At 40.2% G+C, this 15205-nt stretch overlaps 1 protein-coding gene and 1 long non-coding RNA gene across 2 annotated transcripts in view; one reads left to right on the forward strand and one right to left on the reverse strand.

The window, feature by feature from the left end:
• Positions 1-15205, forward strand: part of ELP1 (elongator acetyltransferase complex subunit 1) — a 65966-nt gene that overhangs the window by 28260 nt on the left and 22501 nt on the right. The window contains exons 19-29 of the mRNA XM_059925250.1: positions 661-776; positions 1145-1218; positions 1966-2044; positions 2147-2226; positions 3808-3945; positions 4055-4140; positions 4459-4607; positions 5181-5304; positions 6233-6330; positions 7803-8004; positions 10113-10174. Of these exons, the coding sequence (XP_059781233.1) occupies positions 661-776; positions 1145-1218; positions 1966-2044; positions 2147-2226; positions 3808-3945; positions 4055-4140; positions 4459-4607; positions 5181-5304; positions 6233-6330; positions 7803-8004; positions 10113-10174 (1208 nt within the window). The remainder of the gene's footprint in view (positions 1-660; positions 777-1144; positions 1219-1965; positions 2045-2146; positions 2227-3807; positions 3946-4054; positions 4141-4458; positions 4608-5180; positions 5305-6232; positions 6331-7802; positions 8005-10112; positions 10175-15205) is intronic.
• The window catches only part of LOC132367248 (uncharacterized), a 64971-nt gene that overhangs the window by 10659 nt on the left and 39107 nt on the right, over positions 1-15205 (reverse strand). The gene's annotated exons all lie outside the window — the stretch shown is intronic.

A 15205-nucleotide genomic window follows, 5' to 3' on the forward strand; every position in this document is an offset into this window, starting at 1 on the left:
CAGTTAGCAAAGAGAGGGGGGTCCTTCCTTAAGCAGCACATCCTAAGGTAAACAAACAATTTTCAGGAAATTTTTTAATATAACTAATATTTTACTTTGAATTACCATGTAGGTACCAAACTGGCAATATGCTCAATCTTCTTTGTAATCTTCCTTCTCTCACTGTGGCAACCCTCCATTATATATCTGAAGGACTCCATCTCATGGTTCGTAGGAAATCGGCCGCATTTTTTTCTGTGTTCCATGCCCCCCCACCCAGTGTGTATGTGTGCACATGCATACAATTTTCTTATGAAAAAAAAAGCCCACTTATTTTCTTTGCTTCTATTGATAACTTGGAAACAGGGCATCTTTCACTGATACGATCGTTGCTTTATCAGTACACTAAGAGAGAAGGTGCCCAATCCTCCCTGTGTTTTCCATATCAGCTGAGAAGTTGTGTATGGGCATGTGCATGAGGGCTCTGTGAGAGAGCACAAAATTCTGGGATAAGATTGTTTATCAGAGGGGCTAATGGTCTTGAGGCTGAGTGAGAGAGCAGTGCAGCTTAGTTGTTAATTGCTTCCTTCTACTTTGGATAACATGCAGTTTCAGCTGCAGTTAATGGAGAGTGGCTTGTCCTGACAGTGATTCTTAAGGCTTAGCCTATGGTGTCTTTAGCATTACAGGCAGGTCTGAGCAGCAGCCATGTGTCTAATGGGGAATCTCTGCGGAAGGTGGAGAGGGGTTCACGCATTGTCACTGTTGTGCCCCAGGACACAAAGCTTATATTACAGGTAAGCTGAGTTTTCAGGCTATGTTTCTGATAGTCATTTGACAGTAAATACCAACAGAATTCTTGTGGATTATATTTTAAGCTGTCTTATCATTTGTATTAATTTATTATAAGCCTTTCCTTGCTAAGTTCTCTGTTAGCTTTATACAAAGGAGTGTTAAGACAGGCTCTGCCCAGTAAGGCTAAGAGAGAAACTTCTCTTAAAAGTCAAAATAAATTTTGAGCACAACTAAATTTTGCCAAAAGTATGCTCATTTTACAGTGCTGTGTTAGTTCTCTAAGAAGAGTTAGGTAAAGTGGTATATCCTGGGTATTTAATTTTTTTCTACTTAGTTAAAAATGTTATTGATTTGATTTATTTATTTTAAGATGCCAAGGGGAAACTTAGAAGTTGTTCATCATCGAGCCCTGGTTTTAGCTCAAATTCGGAAGTGGTTGGACAAGTAAGTACCATATATATGATTAGTTAGCTTATTGTTATGACTTATGTGTGAAGATAGCAAGTATTCCATTAAGATTTTTAAAACTTAAAGGTCTTTCAATCTTTCATTACATATATCTTCCATCAGATTCTCAGAGGCTCTCTTTTTCTCACACTTTGATTCTTATATTGTATGGTATAATAGACATTCCTAGCAGAAGGAATCATGAGGCTCATTGTACGAAACAGGGCTTCCTAGCCTAAGGGGAACGATACAGGCTTTAGATGGCCTGTGAACCCAGGGAATTTTTGCACCATCCTGTGTCTATGTGTATTTGTCTGGGCAGAAGGCCCAAGGCTTTCAGCAGACTTATAAAAAGGCCTATGACCCAAAAATGCCTGAGCCACTGTTGTGAAGGAAATGATCCATTGTTTGAATCTCTGAATTTAGGGGAAACTTTATATTGGAAAGATGTTTACTAACATTTTGTTAAAAAAGAAAGTAGCTCTAAGTTCCATAATGATTTTCTTGTGTGCATATGTGTGATGTAGTCCTCAACCGGCCATGGTGACTAAATCACACCTTTTAGGAAGGTAAATGAACCTGGTACCTGATTTTTTTCATTCTGTGATTTCAGAGTAGAAATCCAGTAGTAGTTGGGCTATAGTCTTAATTTTAACTGGTTTATATCATTATGAAAATATGCTGAGTCCAGGGAGCTTAGTTTTTGTGAAATGCCCTCTCTGTCCCTTTTCTGTCTCTTCACAGACTAATGTTTAAAGAAGCATTTGAATGCATGAGAAAACTGAGAATTAATCTCAATCTGATTCATGATCATAACCCTAAGGTAACATTCTAAATCTGATGTTTATCATAGCTTACCTTAGGTTTGAACTAATATGATCTGAACTAAAATGTTTTATCCTTTTTTTATTCTTTTCTTGGGTAGGTGTTTCTTGAAAATGTGGAAACCTTCATAAGACAGATAGATTCTGTAAATCATATTAATTTGTTTTTCACAGAATTGAAGTAAGTATTTTGAATAATTCATGAGTATCATATGCATAATTTTCTCTCTTCTGGTTAAGGAAATCGGACAGGTAAATAGAGGAGAAAAATTACTTTTCAATATATTTTTTTTAATCTCTAACTCTTAGATGCCACATGTGCTGGATTTTCAGTATTTTCCCTTTTTAAAACTAAGACTTTAAAAGATGTCAATTAGAATTATTATTTGACTTTAATTTTAGGTGTACATAAAAAACTATTAATTGAAATAAATGGTGTCTTTTTCTGCAATGACTTTTTTCTAACTTTTTAATGAAAAATTTTAAACATACAGAAAAGTTGAGAAAATTGTCCAGTGAGCATCCTGTACCACCACCTAGATTCTACAGTTCATATTTTCCTGTATTTGCTTTATCACTATTTACCATCTGTCCATCCACCATTCTTTTTTTTTTTCCTAATGCACTTTTTTTTAAATTAATTTATTTTTGGCTGCATTGGGTCTTCGTTGCTATGAGTGGGCTTTCTCTAGTTGCAGCGAGCGGGGGCTGCTCTTCGCTGTGGTGCGCAGGCTTCTCATTGCAGTGGCTTCTTTTGTTGCAGAGCACAGGCTCTAGGCGTGCGGGCTTCAGTAGTTGCGGCATGTGGGCTCAGTAGTTGTGGCTCACGGGCTCTAGAGCACAGGCTCAGTAGTTGTGGCTCACGGGCTCTAGAGCGCAGGCTCAGAAGTTGTGGTACACGGGCTTAGTTGCTCCGCGGCATGTGGGATCTTCCCAGACCAGGGCTCAAACCCGCATCCCCTGCATTGGCAGGCGGATTCTTAACCACTGCGCCACCAAGGAAGTCCCCACCATTCATCTTTACTTTAGACAAATTTCGAGGTAATTATAGGCATTGGTCCACTTTACCTGTCAGTACGTCACCTTGCATAACATTAACTAGAGCATATTCTTTGTGTACAGGGTCCCCCTGCATGTCAAATTTATATATAACGAAATGCACAGATTATAAGTCTACCATTCACTGAGTTTTGACAAATGTATACTTCCATGTAATCTTGACCCCTATCAAGATAGAGAACATTTCCTTCATCTCAGAAAGTTCCCCCAAATCCCTTCTCATTTATTCTTTGTCCCCACCCTCTTGGCAACTGCTTTTTTGAGGTTTTCACTGTAGATCAGTTTTGCCTGTTCAAGAACTTTATATAAATGAATCATATAGTATACTATCTTGAGATTCATCCATGTTTTTGCATGTATCACTAGTTTATTCTTTTTTATTGCTGAGTAGTATGCCATAGTGTAAATATACTGCAGTTTATTTCTTCATTCTCCTGTGGGTGGACACCTGGACTGTACCCAGTTTGGGGCTATATGAATGTAACATCTGTAAACATTAACGTACAAGTCTTCTGTGGACATGTTTCCATTTCTCAGCAAGTTTTTCCATTCTTCACCATATGTGAATATTTTTAGAATTAAACTGTCTTCCAGAAGCCATTTTTTATTTACTATCTCATCAGCACTCCAACATATATGTTAGTAGTTTGATAGCTGGGACATGTGTTCAGTTAGTGACCTCGTAATACACACTTGTTCTTAGGGAAGAAGATGTTACAAAAACCATGTACCCTCCACCAGTTACCAGCACTGTCCAGCTGTCCAGCGATCCTGATGGGAAAAAGGTAGACCTTATCTGCGATGCTATGAGAGCAGCCATGGAGAACGTAGATCCTCACAAGTACGTGTGCCGTCGTTAGTTGGCATCTTTTGAGTAACAGAAGTGTGTAGTTGTTTTTCTTCAGCTTGTTCATCTTTCTTATACTGGTGTACTTCACTTATTACTTCAGGTACTGCCTATCAATACTCACCTCTCATGTGAAAAAAACAACCCCAGAACTGGAAATTGTGCTGCAGAAGGTACACGAGCTTCAAGGTAGAGACATGTTGAGTGTGTGTGTATCGGGGCCTCAACTGACATCGGGTCTTCGGTCTTCTGGAGATCACACAGACCAGGACCAGGGTTACATCACTGATTTAGCGTGTGGCTTTTTGGTCTCCATATTAAGACCTGGGTCCATTTCTTTGAATGCTGCCCTGTAAAGCTTGTACAAAAGAGTCAAAAGAATATATTCATCTGGTGTCCAGTTCCGCCAGGAAAACATATTACTTTGTCTTTTTAGTTATGTTGCTAGGTGTGTGGGTTTTTTCCCCAAATGGTTTTGTTCTGTTTTGTTTTCTTACACACTGACAGGAAGTGCTGCACCTGCTCCTGATGCTGTGAGTGCTGAAGAGGCCCTGAAGTATTTGCTGCTTCTTGTAGATGTTAATAAGTTATATGATCATTCTCTTGGGACCTATGACTTTGATTTGGTCCTCATGGTAGCTGAGAAGTCACAGAAGGTATGTGGAGTTCCTACTTAGATATATTTCTCATTTTTGTTCATGCGAACGTGGTGGTGTGAAACAGTGCTCCTGACGGTGCAGTGTTTGGTCTGATGTTAAGGCTGTGAGGACAGGCCTCGAGGCAGATCTGTGAGTCTCCAGGGCCCATGCTTCCAAGCTCATTCTCTGTCGCTGTTCTGGGCTTACCAAAGTGTTTTGATTGCTAGGTTGAGCAATCGAAATAAAATTATTGGGTTATTTTTAAGCTTATAGGCATAAGTGTGAACAACTTCTTCTCTTATAAAGGAAATATAATAAATGATTCATATTCCAGTCCAGTTCTATCATGTAGCTTCTTTTTCCAGTGGAAGTTGGGAACCTGGAGAATATGCCCATATGTTAAGGGATTTTTACCAAAAGTGGTTTTATGTAGTTTGGTTTTATATGTAATTGATATATTAATACACTACATATTTTAAAAATGATGTAGCTTTTGTTTCATGGCTATAATTATTATATGTTTATTTTTATAAGTAATATAATCACAAGCAATAAAATTATCCTTTAAAAAAATTTTTTTTTAATTTTTAGGATCCCAAAGAATACCTTCCATTTCTAAATACACTTAAGAAAATGGAAACGAATTATCAGCGGTTCACTATAGACAAATATTTGAAACGGTATGAAAAAGCCATTGGCCACCTCAGCAAATGTGGTAAGTGTGAGGGTTAGTATGTTTATTTCTACTTAAAATATTCTTTGGAACTGGGGAGGGTATAAATTGTAATCAAATGTTAGACAGACTGATTTCAATTTCCACATCTGAAAATGTTAACAATTACGTACGCGCACCTTATTTTTATCATGTGTTTTGAAAAGCTGAGGGTAAAGCAAATGTCTTTGAATGAACGGGAGGAGCTCCATAGCTCAGAAGATAGAGCAGATGCTTTTGAGTCAGTAGTGATCATCCTCGAAATTCACTTCAGTGTCTTAAAATCAAAATTGGTTGATGATTCACTCTTCTCGTGGTGTTTGCAGACACCTGAAGGAAACCCAGCTTGTCTGAGTTGAGTGGCCATGCCTACTGGCGGTGCCCTGACACAGTTTTGATTGGCAGTGATATGGAGTCGAAGCGGCACGATGCCGGGTGTTCTGCTTCACCCCATCCCTGACCAGTACTGGAGCCTCAGGCTTCAGCAGTTATGACTCTTTCCTAAGGGCTGAGACGGGGACAAGGAAGAGTCACCTGGGGTGCTTGTTAAGCATTCAGCTTCTGGCTTCCTTGGAGGATCTGGTTCAGCTGGGCTGGGACGGGACTCAGGCGTGTGTATGGTTAATAAGCTCCCCAGGTGATTCTTACTAAGGAGGCTGAGCAAACACTGGGCTGGATGGTCATTCATCAGGGGTAGTGTAAGATTCCTTTTAAGTAGAACTCTGGTTCCAATTGGTGCTTCTCATACCTCAGAATCTGCAGTGGTGCTCAATAAAGCTCACACTCCTGCATTCCCGTTCTCTAGATACTCTAATTATGCAGGTCTTAAAAAGGTCCCTTGTTGATTTTATGTAGGGACCATTGGTAGAAATGAAATCCATTATGCTTCCCAAGTCTCAAGCTTGTGTGTGTATGATTCTTATTCCTGTAGGACCGGAGTACTTCCCAGAATGCTTAAACTTAATAAAAGATAAAAACTTGTATAACGAAGCTCTGAAGTTATATCCACCAAACTCGCAGCAGTACAAGGTGTGTAGCATGTGAAATGAGGCTCTCCTGATTTTGCTTTGTGCTTTAGTTGGAAAAGGATGAGGCTCCTGAGTCCCTGACACTGTCCTTGGTTTCAAGGTTTATTATCTTCAGACTAATTAGCCTCATCTTGAACTTCTTATCTGGGAGAAAGGCCCTGACCTGTTCCTGTTCTGAAGAACTTGCCCAGGCCGGAAACCCAGGCGTTGTCTCTGGATCCTCCTCGGGAATACCATGGCAGCTTCCATCCTGCCCCTCCTCCAGCCCAACCTCACGATCGTCCTGAATAGTGCTGATCTTTCCCATATATTTCTGCATAAAGTTTGGTTTGTTTGTTTGAACAAACATCTGTTTAGCTTTTCTCATATGCAGATACTTTGCTTATCCGCTAAACGTATTATAATTCTTACAACAACCTGTTAGGTGTTGTGCACAACTTTCGAATGAGGAACCACCTTGCCTGAGGCCCTGGGACGTGAGGGGGTCGACCTGGGATATGGAGCCCGTGCCATCATCACCACCATTTTCAGTTTGTCCACTAATTGCACACGTCTTCTGTGATCTGGCCCCTGCCTGCTTCTTTAGCATCATCTGCCTCTGCCAGCCCTCTACCTCCCCTTCCTTTAGCCCTCCTGTCCTTCTAAACTCTCGGGTCTCCTCTGCCAGAAAGCCGTTCCTGGCTGAGGTGCCAAACACTGAGCTCCCAGAGCACCTTGATCTTACCTTGGGGATGGCATTTATCAATCTGCTATTTACTGATTTGTTGCCCCACCAGGCTGTGGGTTTCCTTAAGGGCAGGGACCCCGTGTTATGTCCCTCTGTTTCCCTGCCTAATACTGAGCCTGGGGAATAGAGAATTTGGCCAAAGCCTGCCTCTTTGCTCTCATTTGCCTTATCTGTTCCTCTCCTGTGCTCTCTGTGCTTCAGTCATACCAGCCTTCTTGTTATTCTTTCCTGTGCGTTCCATACCCATTCCTGCCCGATGGCCATGGTGCTTTCTGTGCTCTTGGCGTGGAATACTGTCCCATAACTCTTCACATGGCTTCTTCTCCTCACAGCCCTCTGAAATAGCACTCCCATCGCTCTGTCCCTTTACCAGTATCTGCCATTATGCTGTCGACCATAGTGTGTTTGTAAGTCCATACTCTTTCACCACAAGAGCAGGAACTTGGGAGTGGTTCTTGTTACTGTTTTTGTGTTTGTTTGTTTTTGCTTTGTTTGGCTTTATTTTTTGCTTTGCTGTGTTACTCCCACTGCCCTGAATAGTACTCCGTAATTTTTGTTGGATGAATACATGGCACATCCTCAGTAAGGTTTTGAATGGAAGAAAGATTGAATTCACTGGTCATCCACAGGAGTTTTCTAAGTCATTCCAGGGAGTTTCAAGTATAATGACCAAGGCAGCCTACCTTGGAGATTTTAAAAACAGTTATCACCTCTCCTCACCACCCCTTTGTCTCTTCCTGTCCTAGGACATCAGCATTGCTTACGGGGAACACCTACTGCAGGAGCACCTCTGTGAGCCAGCAGGGCTCGTGTTTGCCCGCTGTGGTGCCCACGAGAAAGCTCTCAATGCCTTTCTGGCTTGTGGCAGTTGGCAGCAAGCTCTCTGTGTGGCAGCCCAGCTTCACTTGACCAAAGACCAGCTGGCTGGCCTGGGCAGAACTCTGGCAGGTAAACACGCCATTAGGTTCTCCCAGATAACTTCTCTAATGGCCTTTTGTCTCTGTGGTTTTGTTTGGCAGTTTTGCAGACACGTGTCAGGCGGCAGCACACCTTGGTGCACTGTCATGTGCACGGGTGAAGGTTAATTTAGAATGGCTTATTAGGTGGAGTAAAAGCTGAACTGCTACGAGAGTTCCCCAAATACAGTGGCACAATAAAGAAAGCAGTTTACTTGTTTCTCTCATGGCACTGACAAGTCCTCCCGTGGTGTGGATCTGCCATCTCTTAGGCAGAGAGTTGAAGGTGGATTTTCTCCACATCTGTATTCCAGTCCTCGGGAAGGGGAAAAGCTGGAATCGTGAGAGCACACTCAAAGTTGGAAATGACCTAGCTAACACTTTTCTCTACCTCATTCACCAAACTCACATTTGACAGGTACACCTAGTACAGTGTAGCTGGGTAGCAATGTGCCCTGCGAGAATGTACAGATGAATTTTGGGGTGGGACCGTTCAAATATAGACAGTAGATCATTGGAAACCATAATAGCAATGTTCAGAAATGAAGCCAAATGTATAAGCAGTGTGAAAGCAAAGGCAGTTTAGCTGTATCAGGATCTAGGGATTGCCTGAACCGGAGGTGAGGTTATTCCACAGTCTGATTTCTCAGAGTGGAGTGGCATTCCCAGAGTGCCTGGGAGAAGAGACGGGTGGGGCTCTGGCCCTCTCAGCCGTGCTTGAAGTGAGTGAGTGGCTGGTATATTTTCCCCCTACCTTTTCAAGAGTCTTGTAAATATTGTTATGATCTCCCCATAAAAAGCAGTCCTGAAAAAAAATCCAAACTATATCCTGTTAAATGTAGATACATATTCTCTTTAGTAATTTCACATTGTTTTTTTTTTCCTTTGGGATTATAAAAATGTGTGAGATTATCACTTTTCTTTTTTTGGCATTTTCTGGTTATTAGATCTGTGGACTCTTCTATAAGCCCTTTCAATTTCCAAGCTGAACTCTTTTTACAAGTATCAAGAAGTCCTTATTTGAGTCTTATTAACTCTTCATTCTGGCTCTGTTGATACTTCTGCTCTAGAAACTTGTTATTTGTAGTTTAAAGTTTCTAGTTCTGTTCTTGGTGTCTGTTATCTTCTCTTACATTCTTTTCAACTCTTAGCTTGCTGTTTGTCATGCCTTATAATGGAGTGCACCTAGTTCTCCCAGATGCTTAGCAGAAAAAGGTGGAGAAGACAGTGGTCAAAGATTTTTGAGAAATGTTACAAGGTGGAGTCACTTCATGTGTACATTTAACTTAGGCAGTTTACACAAGTCACCAAAAGAAAGAAAAGATAGCTATTTAAACAGTGGAGGTGACTCTTCCTGGTTTTGTCAGTGATAATATGCCCTGGAGTTAGCATGAAATGGGAGACGTGACTCTGCCAGCCCCTTAGTTAACTCTGGGTTCTGTGTGCCTCTCATAGTGTAATTATCTCAACTGGTTTGAGAATGAGTCTCAGATCTGAAGATACTGCAAGACCACTGACATAAGCCAACTACCCCCACCTAGTGCTCAACCAAAGAAACAGCAGCCTCTTCCTATTAGAGGAAAAAATGGATTAGTGAGAGATGCTAGGTCAGTTTCCCATATGTGTGCGTTTACAAACGCACATTTTTCATGACTGATTTTGACTATATGTGATTTTCACATCCCATGCTGAATTTTGATTGTAACTGCCATTTAAGATAGGACCCCATGGTATTCCTGCCTGTCTCTCTCATAGAAATTCACAAAGTATATAGTTTGATACACAATAAAGACATATTAATGAAGCATTTCAGCAAAAGAACGCTTATCTCTATCTTACCCAGTGCTTCACAAACGTAATTGACCTGAGAATGGTGTCTTGGTCCTGCCTTTTATGATCCTTTGAACAGTCTTGGGGAACACTCTGGAAAATGCTATTTTAAAGCAGTTCACTTTGAATGTATGCTCTGTAGAGCTCAATCTCCAATTTGTAGGAGACCATTTTGATTTAAATAGTACCACCAGAAACCGTGTCAACTTGAGTTTTGGGAATACCGTTCTTAGTAAGCCGACTGTGCTCAGATGCTTATTGTCTTTGCAGGAAAGCTAGCTGAGCAGAGGAAGCACGGCGACGCAGCCACAGTTTTGGAACAGTACGCCCAGGTAAACTCAGTGCCTCCCGTCCACACCCCCTCCCCACCCCCAATCAACAAGCAAGGGCTTCCCACTCGTACCTTAGTGATCATGAAACTTAAAGGAACTGTGGGTATTTAGGAAATCCAGAGATAGTATTTCCCCTGAGGGTCTCCCATCTTGCTGACTTGACTTGGAAATCTAAATTCAGTATATCTCTAAGTAATTACACTTGCTGTGAGGTAGAATACCAAAGAAGTCTATTATAATATGCACTAGTGGCTTGACCTTGGTAGAAAGTATAAATTAAATCTGAAGGAAGTTATACCTTTTATATTAACTTGCCAAAGTAGAAACGATGAGAAAAGACCGTTCTCAACCAAAGTGATGGAGCGTTACACCCTTTTTTGGCTTTCATTCCCGTTCTTTCTGTTGGAAATGTCTCTTTTACCTCAGGCAGCTTGATGGGTTCCAATTTTCCACCAGATTATAAAGATAAGTACCTATACCAGCTTTTGATAGAATTCTAGGATTTATTATGAAAATAATAAAGCCTATGCACTGTCACAGACTTAACAGGACACAGGTACACAATTAATACCAGGGATTCCTGCCTTCTAGGGTTTTGGCCTTTGATGAGAAAGTATTTGTTACAGTTGTCACTAGTGGGCACATCTGCATAACAAAATTGTGCTTTTAAAATACTTCATTGTCTGTTATGTAATAAGAGTGAGTGAAAGAAGGTAACTAAAATGTGATATCATTGGATCCTGGAAAGAAAGTATGTTGGGTGATTGAGCTGAAAACATGAAGATATATCCTACCTAAGATGGTTAATTAAATGGATAAGATGCCTGCTTTTGATTTCTAACATTTCTTTTTGATTCTTTCTTAGAATTTCCAACTCTCTGCTTACATGACCCATCTGTTCTTGCACGTTGTCTGTTTTTTCCATTAGAGGTGTTATCATATTTATTGTACTGATTTTAAGTTCCCAGCCTCACAATCTCAACATCCCTGCCATATCAGAGTCGTGTTCTGATGCTTGCTCTGACTCTTCAAACTGTTTTTTAATCCCTTTTGTATGCCTTGTAATTTTCTGTCAAAAGCCTAATGTGTGTGATATACTGGGAAAAGCAAATTTGATAAATAGGTCTTTAATGATATGGTGATGAGGCTGGGGGTTGGGTAGAAGTGTTCTGTAGTCGTGTGATTAGCTGGCAGTCTTTAAGTGAGCATGTACCTCAACTGTGAACTTCACCAGTGCTTCTCAGTTTTTTTTCACTCCTTAGGTAGGACAGGAAGGTTAGAGGGGGCTGGAAGTTGGGTATTTCCGTGCCTCCACATTGGTTAGGCCCTGGTAAAACCTACTTCGATTAGGCTCTGCCAAAATCATTTGCATGCAGGTCTTGTTAAGAAGATCAGTATTTTCAAATATCTGCTTTTCCCTTGCCCCTGCTAGAAGTACGTAGTCACCATGAGAAGTTCTGGTAGGGCTCCTGGAGGTAAAAACTCACAAAAGTGTAGGAATCTCCCTAAGTATGGACCCCTATAGAGTTTTGAACTCTTGGCCTTGTGTACAGTGAGTGATATTAGCTGGAGAAATTCAGTCTTTCACCCTAAGTGTGATGTTTGCTAGCTTTTTTGGGAGTTTAATAGGTGTGAGAAACTGGGAGGGCTGTTGTTGGAGTTGGCAAACTATAGCCTGTGGGCCAAATCTCGTTGGCCACCTGTTTTGTAAATAGTTTTATTGGAACATAGCCCCACCATTTGTTTACCCATTGTCTGTGGTTGCTTTTGCACTTAAAACCACAGAGTTGAAGAGTTGTGACAGAGACAGTCTGGAAGAAAGTCCCAGAAAGCCTAAAATATTAACTCTCTAGCCTTTTACAGAAAAAATTTGCCAATCCTAGCTCACTTGTGTTGAGGAAATTCCCTTTTATTTCTGGTTCTGAGAGTTTTTATCATGAACGGATATTGAATTTTGCTGACTGCCTCTTAAACTAAGATGTTTTCTGTTTTGTTTTTAGACCAGTGATAGGGTGAATTGTATTGACGTTTTTTCTTTTTTTTAATTGAAGGATAATAGTTTATTTACAATGTTGTGTTAATTTCTGCTATACAGCAAAGTGATTCAGCTGTACATATATATACATTCGTTTTTATATATTATTTTCCATTATGGTTTATCATAGGATACTGAATATATACTTCTCTGGGCTATACAGTAGGACCTTGTTGTTTATCCATTCCATATATGATAGCTTACATCTGCTCACCCCAATCTCCCACTCCATCCCTCCCCCACCCTCTTCCCCCTTGGAAATAAGTCTGTTCTCTATGAGTGAGTCTGTTTCTGTTTCGTACATAGGTTCATTTGTGTCATATTTTAGACTCCACATATAAGTGACATCATGTGGTATTTGTCTTTCAGACTTTCTTCACTTAGTATGATAATCTCTTGTTGCTGCAAATACCATTGTTCTTTTATATGGCTGAGTACCATTCCATTGTATATATGTACCACATCTTTATCCATTCATCAGTTGATGGACATTAAGACTGTTTCCATGTCCTGGCTATTGTGAATAGTGCTGCTATGAACATAGGGGTACATGTATCTTTTTGGATTACAGTCTTGTCTGGATATATGTCCAGGAGTGGGATTGCTGGCTTATATGGTAATTCTATTTTTAGTTTTCTGAGGAACCTTCATACTGTTTTCCATAGCAGCCGCACCAACTTACATTCCCACCAGTGGTGTAGGAGGGTTCCCTTTTCTCCACATCCTCTCCAGCATTTGTTATTTTATAGTTTTTAATGATGGCTATTCTGACCTGTGTGAGGTGGTACCTTATTTTAGTTTTGATTTGCATTTCTCTAATAATGAATGATGTTGAGCATCTTTCCATGTGCCTATTGGCCATCCGTATGTATTCTTTAGAGAAATGTCTATTTATGTCTAATGCCCATTTTTTGATTGGGTTGTTTGTTTTTTTGTTGTTGAGTTGTATGAGCTGTTTATATATTTTGGAAATTAAGCCCTTGTCCGTCGCATCATTTGCAAATATTTTCTGCCATTCCATGGGTTGTTTTTTCGTTTTGTTTAGGGTTTCCTTTGCTGTGCAAAAGCTTATAAGTTTGACAGGGTCCCATTTGTTTATTTTTGTTTTTATTTCCATTGCCTTCGAAGAGTGACCTAATAAGAAAACATGGGTACGATTTATGTCAGAGAATGTTTTGCCTGGGATCTCTTCTAGGAGTTTTATGGTGTCGTGTCTTATGTTTAAGTCTTTAAGCCGTTTTGAGGTTATTTTGTGTAGGGTGTGTTTCAACTTCATCAATGTACATGTGGCTGTCCAACTTTTCTGACACCACTTGCTAAAGAGACTTTTTCACATTATATATTTTTTACTTTTTTGTCGAAGATTAATTGACGGTAGTTGTGTGTATTTATTTCTGGGCTATGTATTCCGTTCCATTGATCCATTTGTCTGTTTTTGTGCCAATACCATGCTGATTTCATTTCTGTAGTATGTCTGAAGTCTGAGAAGGTTATGCCTCCTGCTTTGTTCTTTTTCCTCAGGATTGCTTTGGCAATTCTGGATCTTTTGTGGTTCCATATAAATTTTGCGATTATTTGTTCTAGTTCTGTGAAAGATGTCATGGGTCATTTGATAGGGATTGCATTAAATATGTAGATTGCTTTCAGTAGTATGGCCATTTTTTTTTTTTTTTTTTTTTTTTTATTTATGGCTGTGTTGGGTCTTCATTTCTGTGCGAGGGCTTTCTCTAGTTGTGGCAAGTGGGGGCCACTCTTCATCGCGGTGCGCGGGCCTCTCACTATCGCGGCCTCTCTTGTTGCAGAGCACAGGCTCCAGACGCGCAGGCTCAGTAGTTGTGGCTCACGGGCCTAGTTGCTCCGTGGCATGTGGGATCTTCCCAGCCCAGGGCTCGAACCCGTGTCCCCTGCATTGGCAGGCAGATTCTCAACCACTGCTCCACCAGGGAAACCCCTGGCCATTTTAACAATACTAATTCTTTCAATCCAAGAGCATGGGATTTCTTTCCATATCTTTGAGTCATCTTCAGTTATCTTTCTTAATGTTTTATAGTTCTTAGCATATAAGTGTTTCACCTCCTTGGTCAGGTTTATTCCAAAGTATTTTATTTTGGGGACTGTGATTTTGAAAGGTATTGGTTTTTTACATTTTCTTTCTGATATTTCATTGTTAGTGTAAAGAAATGCAGCTGATTTCTGTATGTTAATCTTGTATCCTGCTACCTTGCTGAATTCGTTTATCAGTTCTAGTAGTTTTTGTGGGGTGTATTTAGGGTTTTCTATATATAGGATCATGTTATCTGCATATAATGACAATTTTACCTCTTCCCTTCCAATTTGGATACCTTTTATTTCTTTTTGTCTGATTGCTGTGGTTAGGCCTTTCAATACGATGGTGAATAGAAATGGTGTGAGTGGGCATCCTTGTCTAGTTCCAGATTTTAGCAGGAAGCCTTTCAGCTTTTCACCATTGAGTATTATATTGCCTGTGGGTTTGTCATAAATAGCTTTTATTATGTTGAGATATGTTCCCTCTGTACCCACTTTGGAAAGGGGTTTTAACGTGAATGGATGTCGAATTTTGTTAAATGCTTTTTCTGCATCTATTGAGATGGTCGTGTGGTTTTTGTCTTGCCTTTTGTTGATGTGGTGTATCACACTGATTGACTTGTGTATGTTGAACCATGGGAACTTGGGATGAATCTCACTTGGTCGTGGTGTATGATCTTTTTTATGTGTTGTTGGATTCAGTTTGCTAACACTTTGTTGAGAATTTCTACCTCTGTATTCATCAAAGATATTGGCCTGAAATTTTCTTTTTTGGTGGTGTCTTTGTCCAGTTTTGGTAGCAGGATGATGGCAGCTTCATAGAATGTCTTTGAGAGTGTTCCCTACTCTTCAGTTTTTGGAAGAGTTTGAGAAGGATCAGTATAAGTTCTTCTTTTTATGTTTGGTAGAATTCACCTGTGAAGCCATCTGGTCCTGGACTTTTGTTTGTA

This window comes from Balaenoptera ricei, chromosome 6, assembly GCF_028023285.1.
Source record: "Balaenoptera ricei isolate mBalRic1 chromosome 6, mBalRic1.hap2, whole genome shotgun sequence".
In the NCBI taxonomy this organism is placed as follows: Eukaryota; Metazoa; Chordata; class Mammalia; order Artiodactyla; family Balaenopteridae; genus Balaenoptera; species Balaenoptera ricei.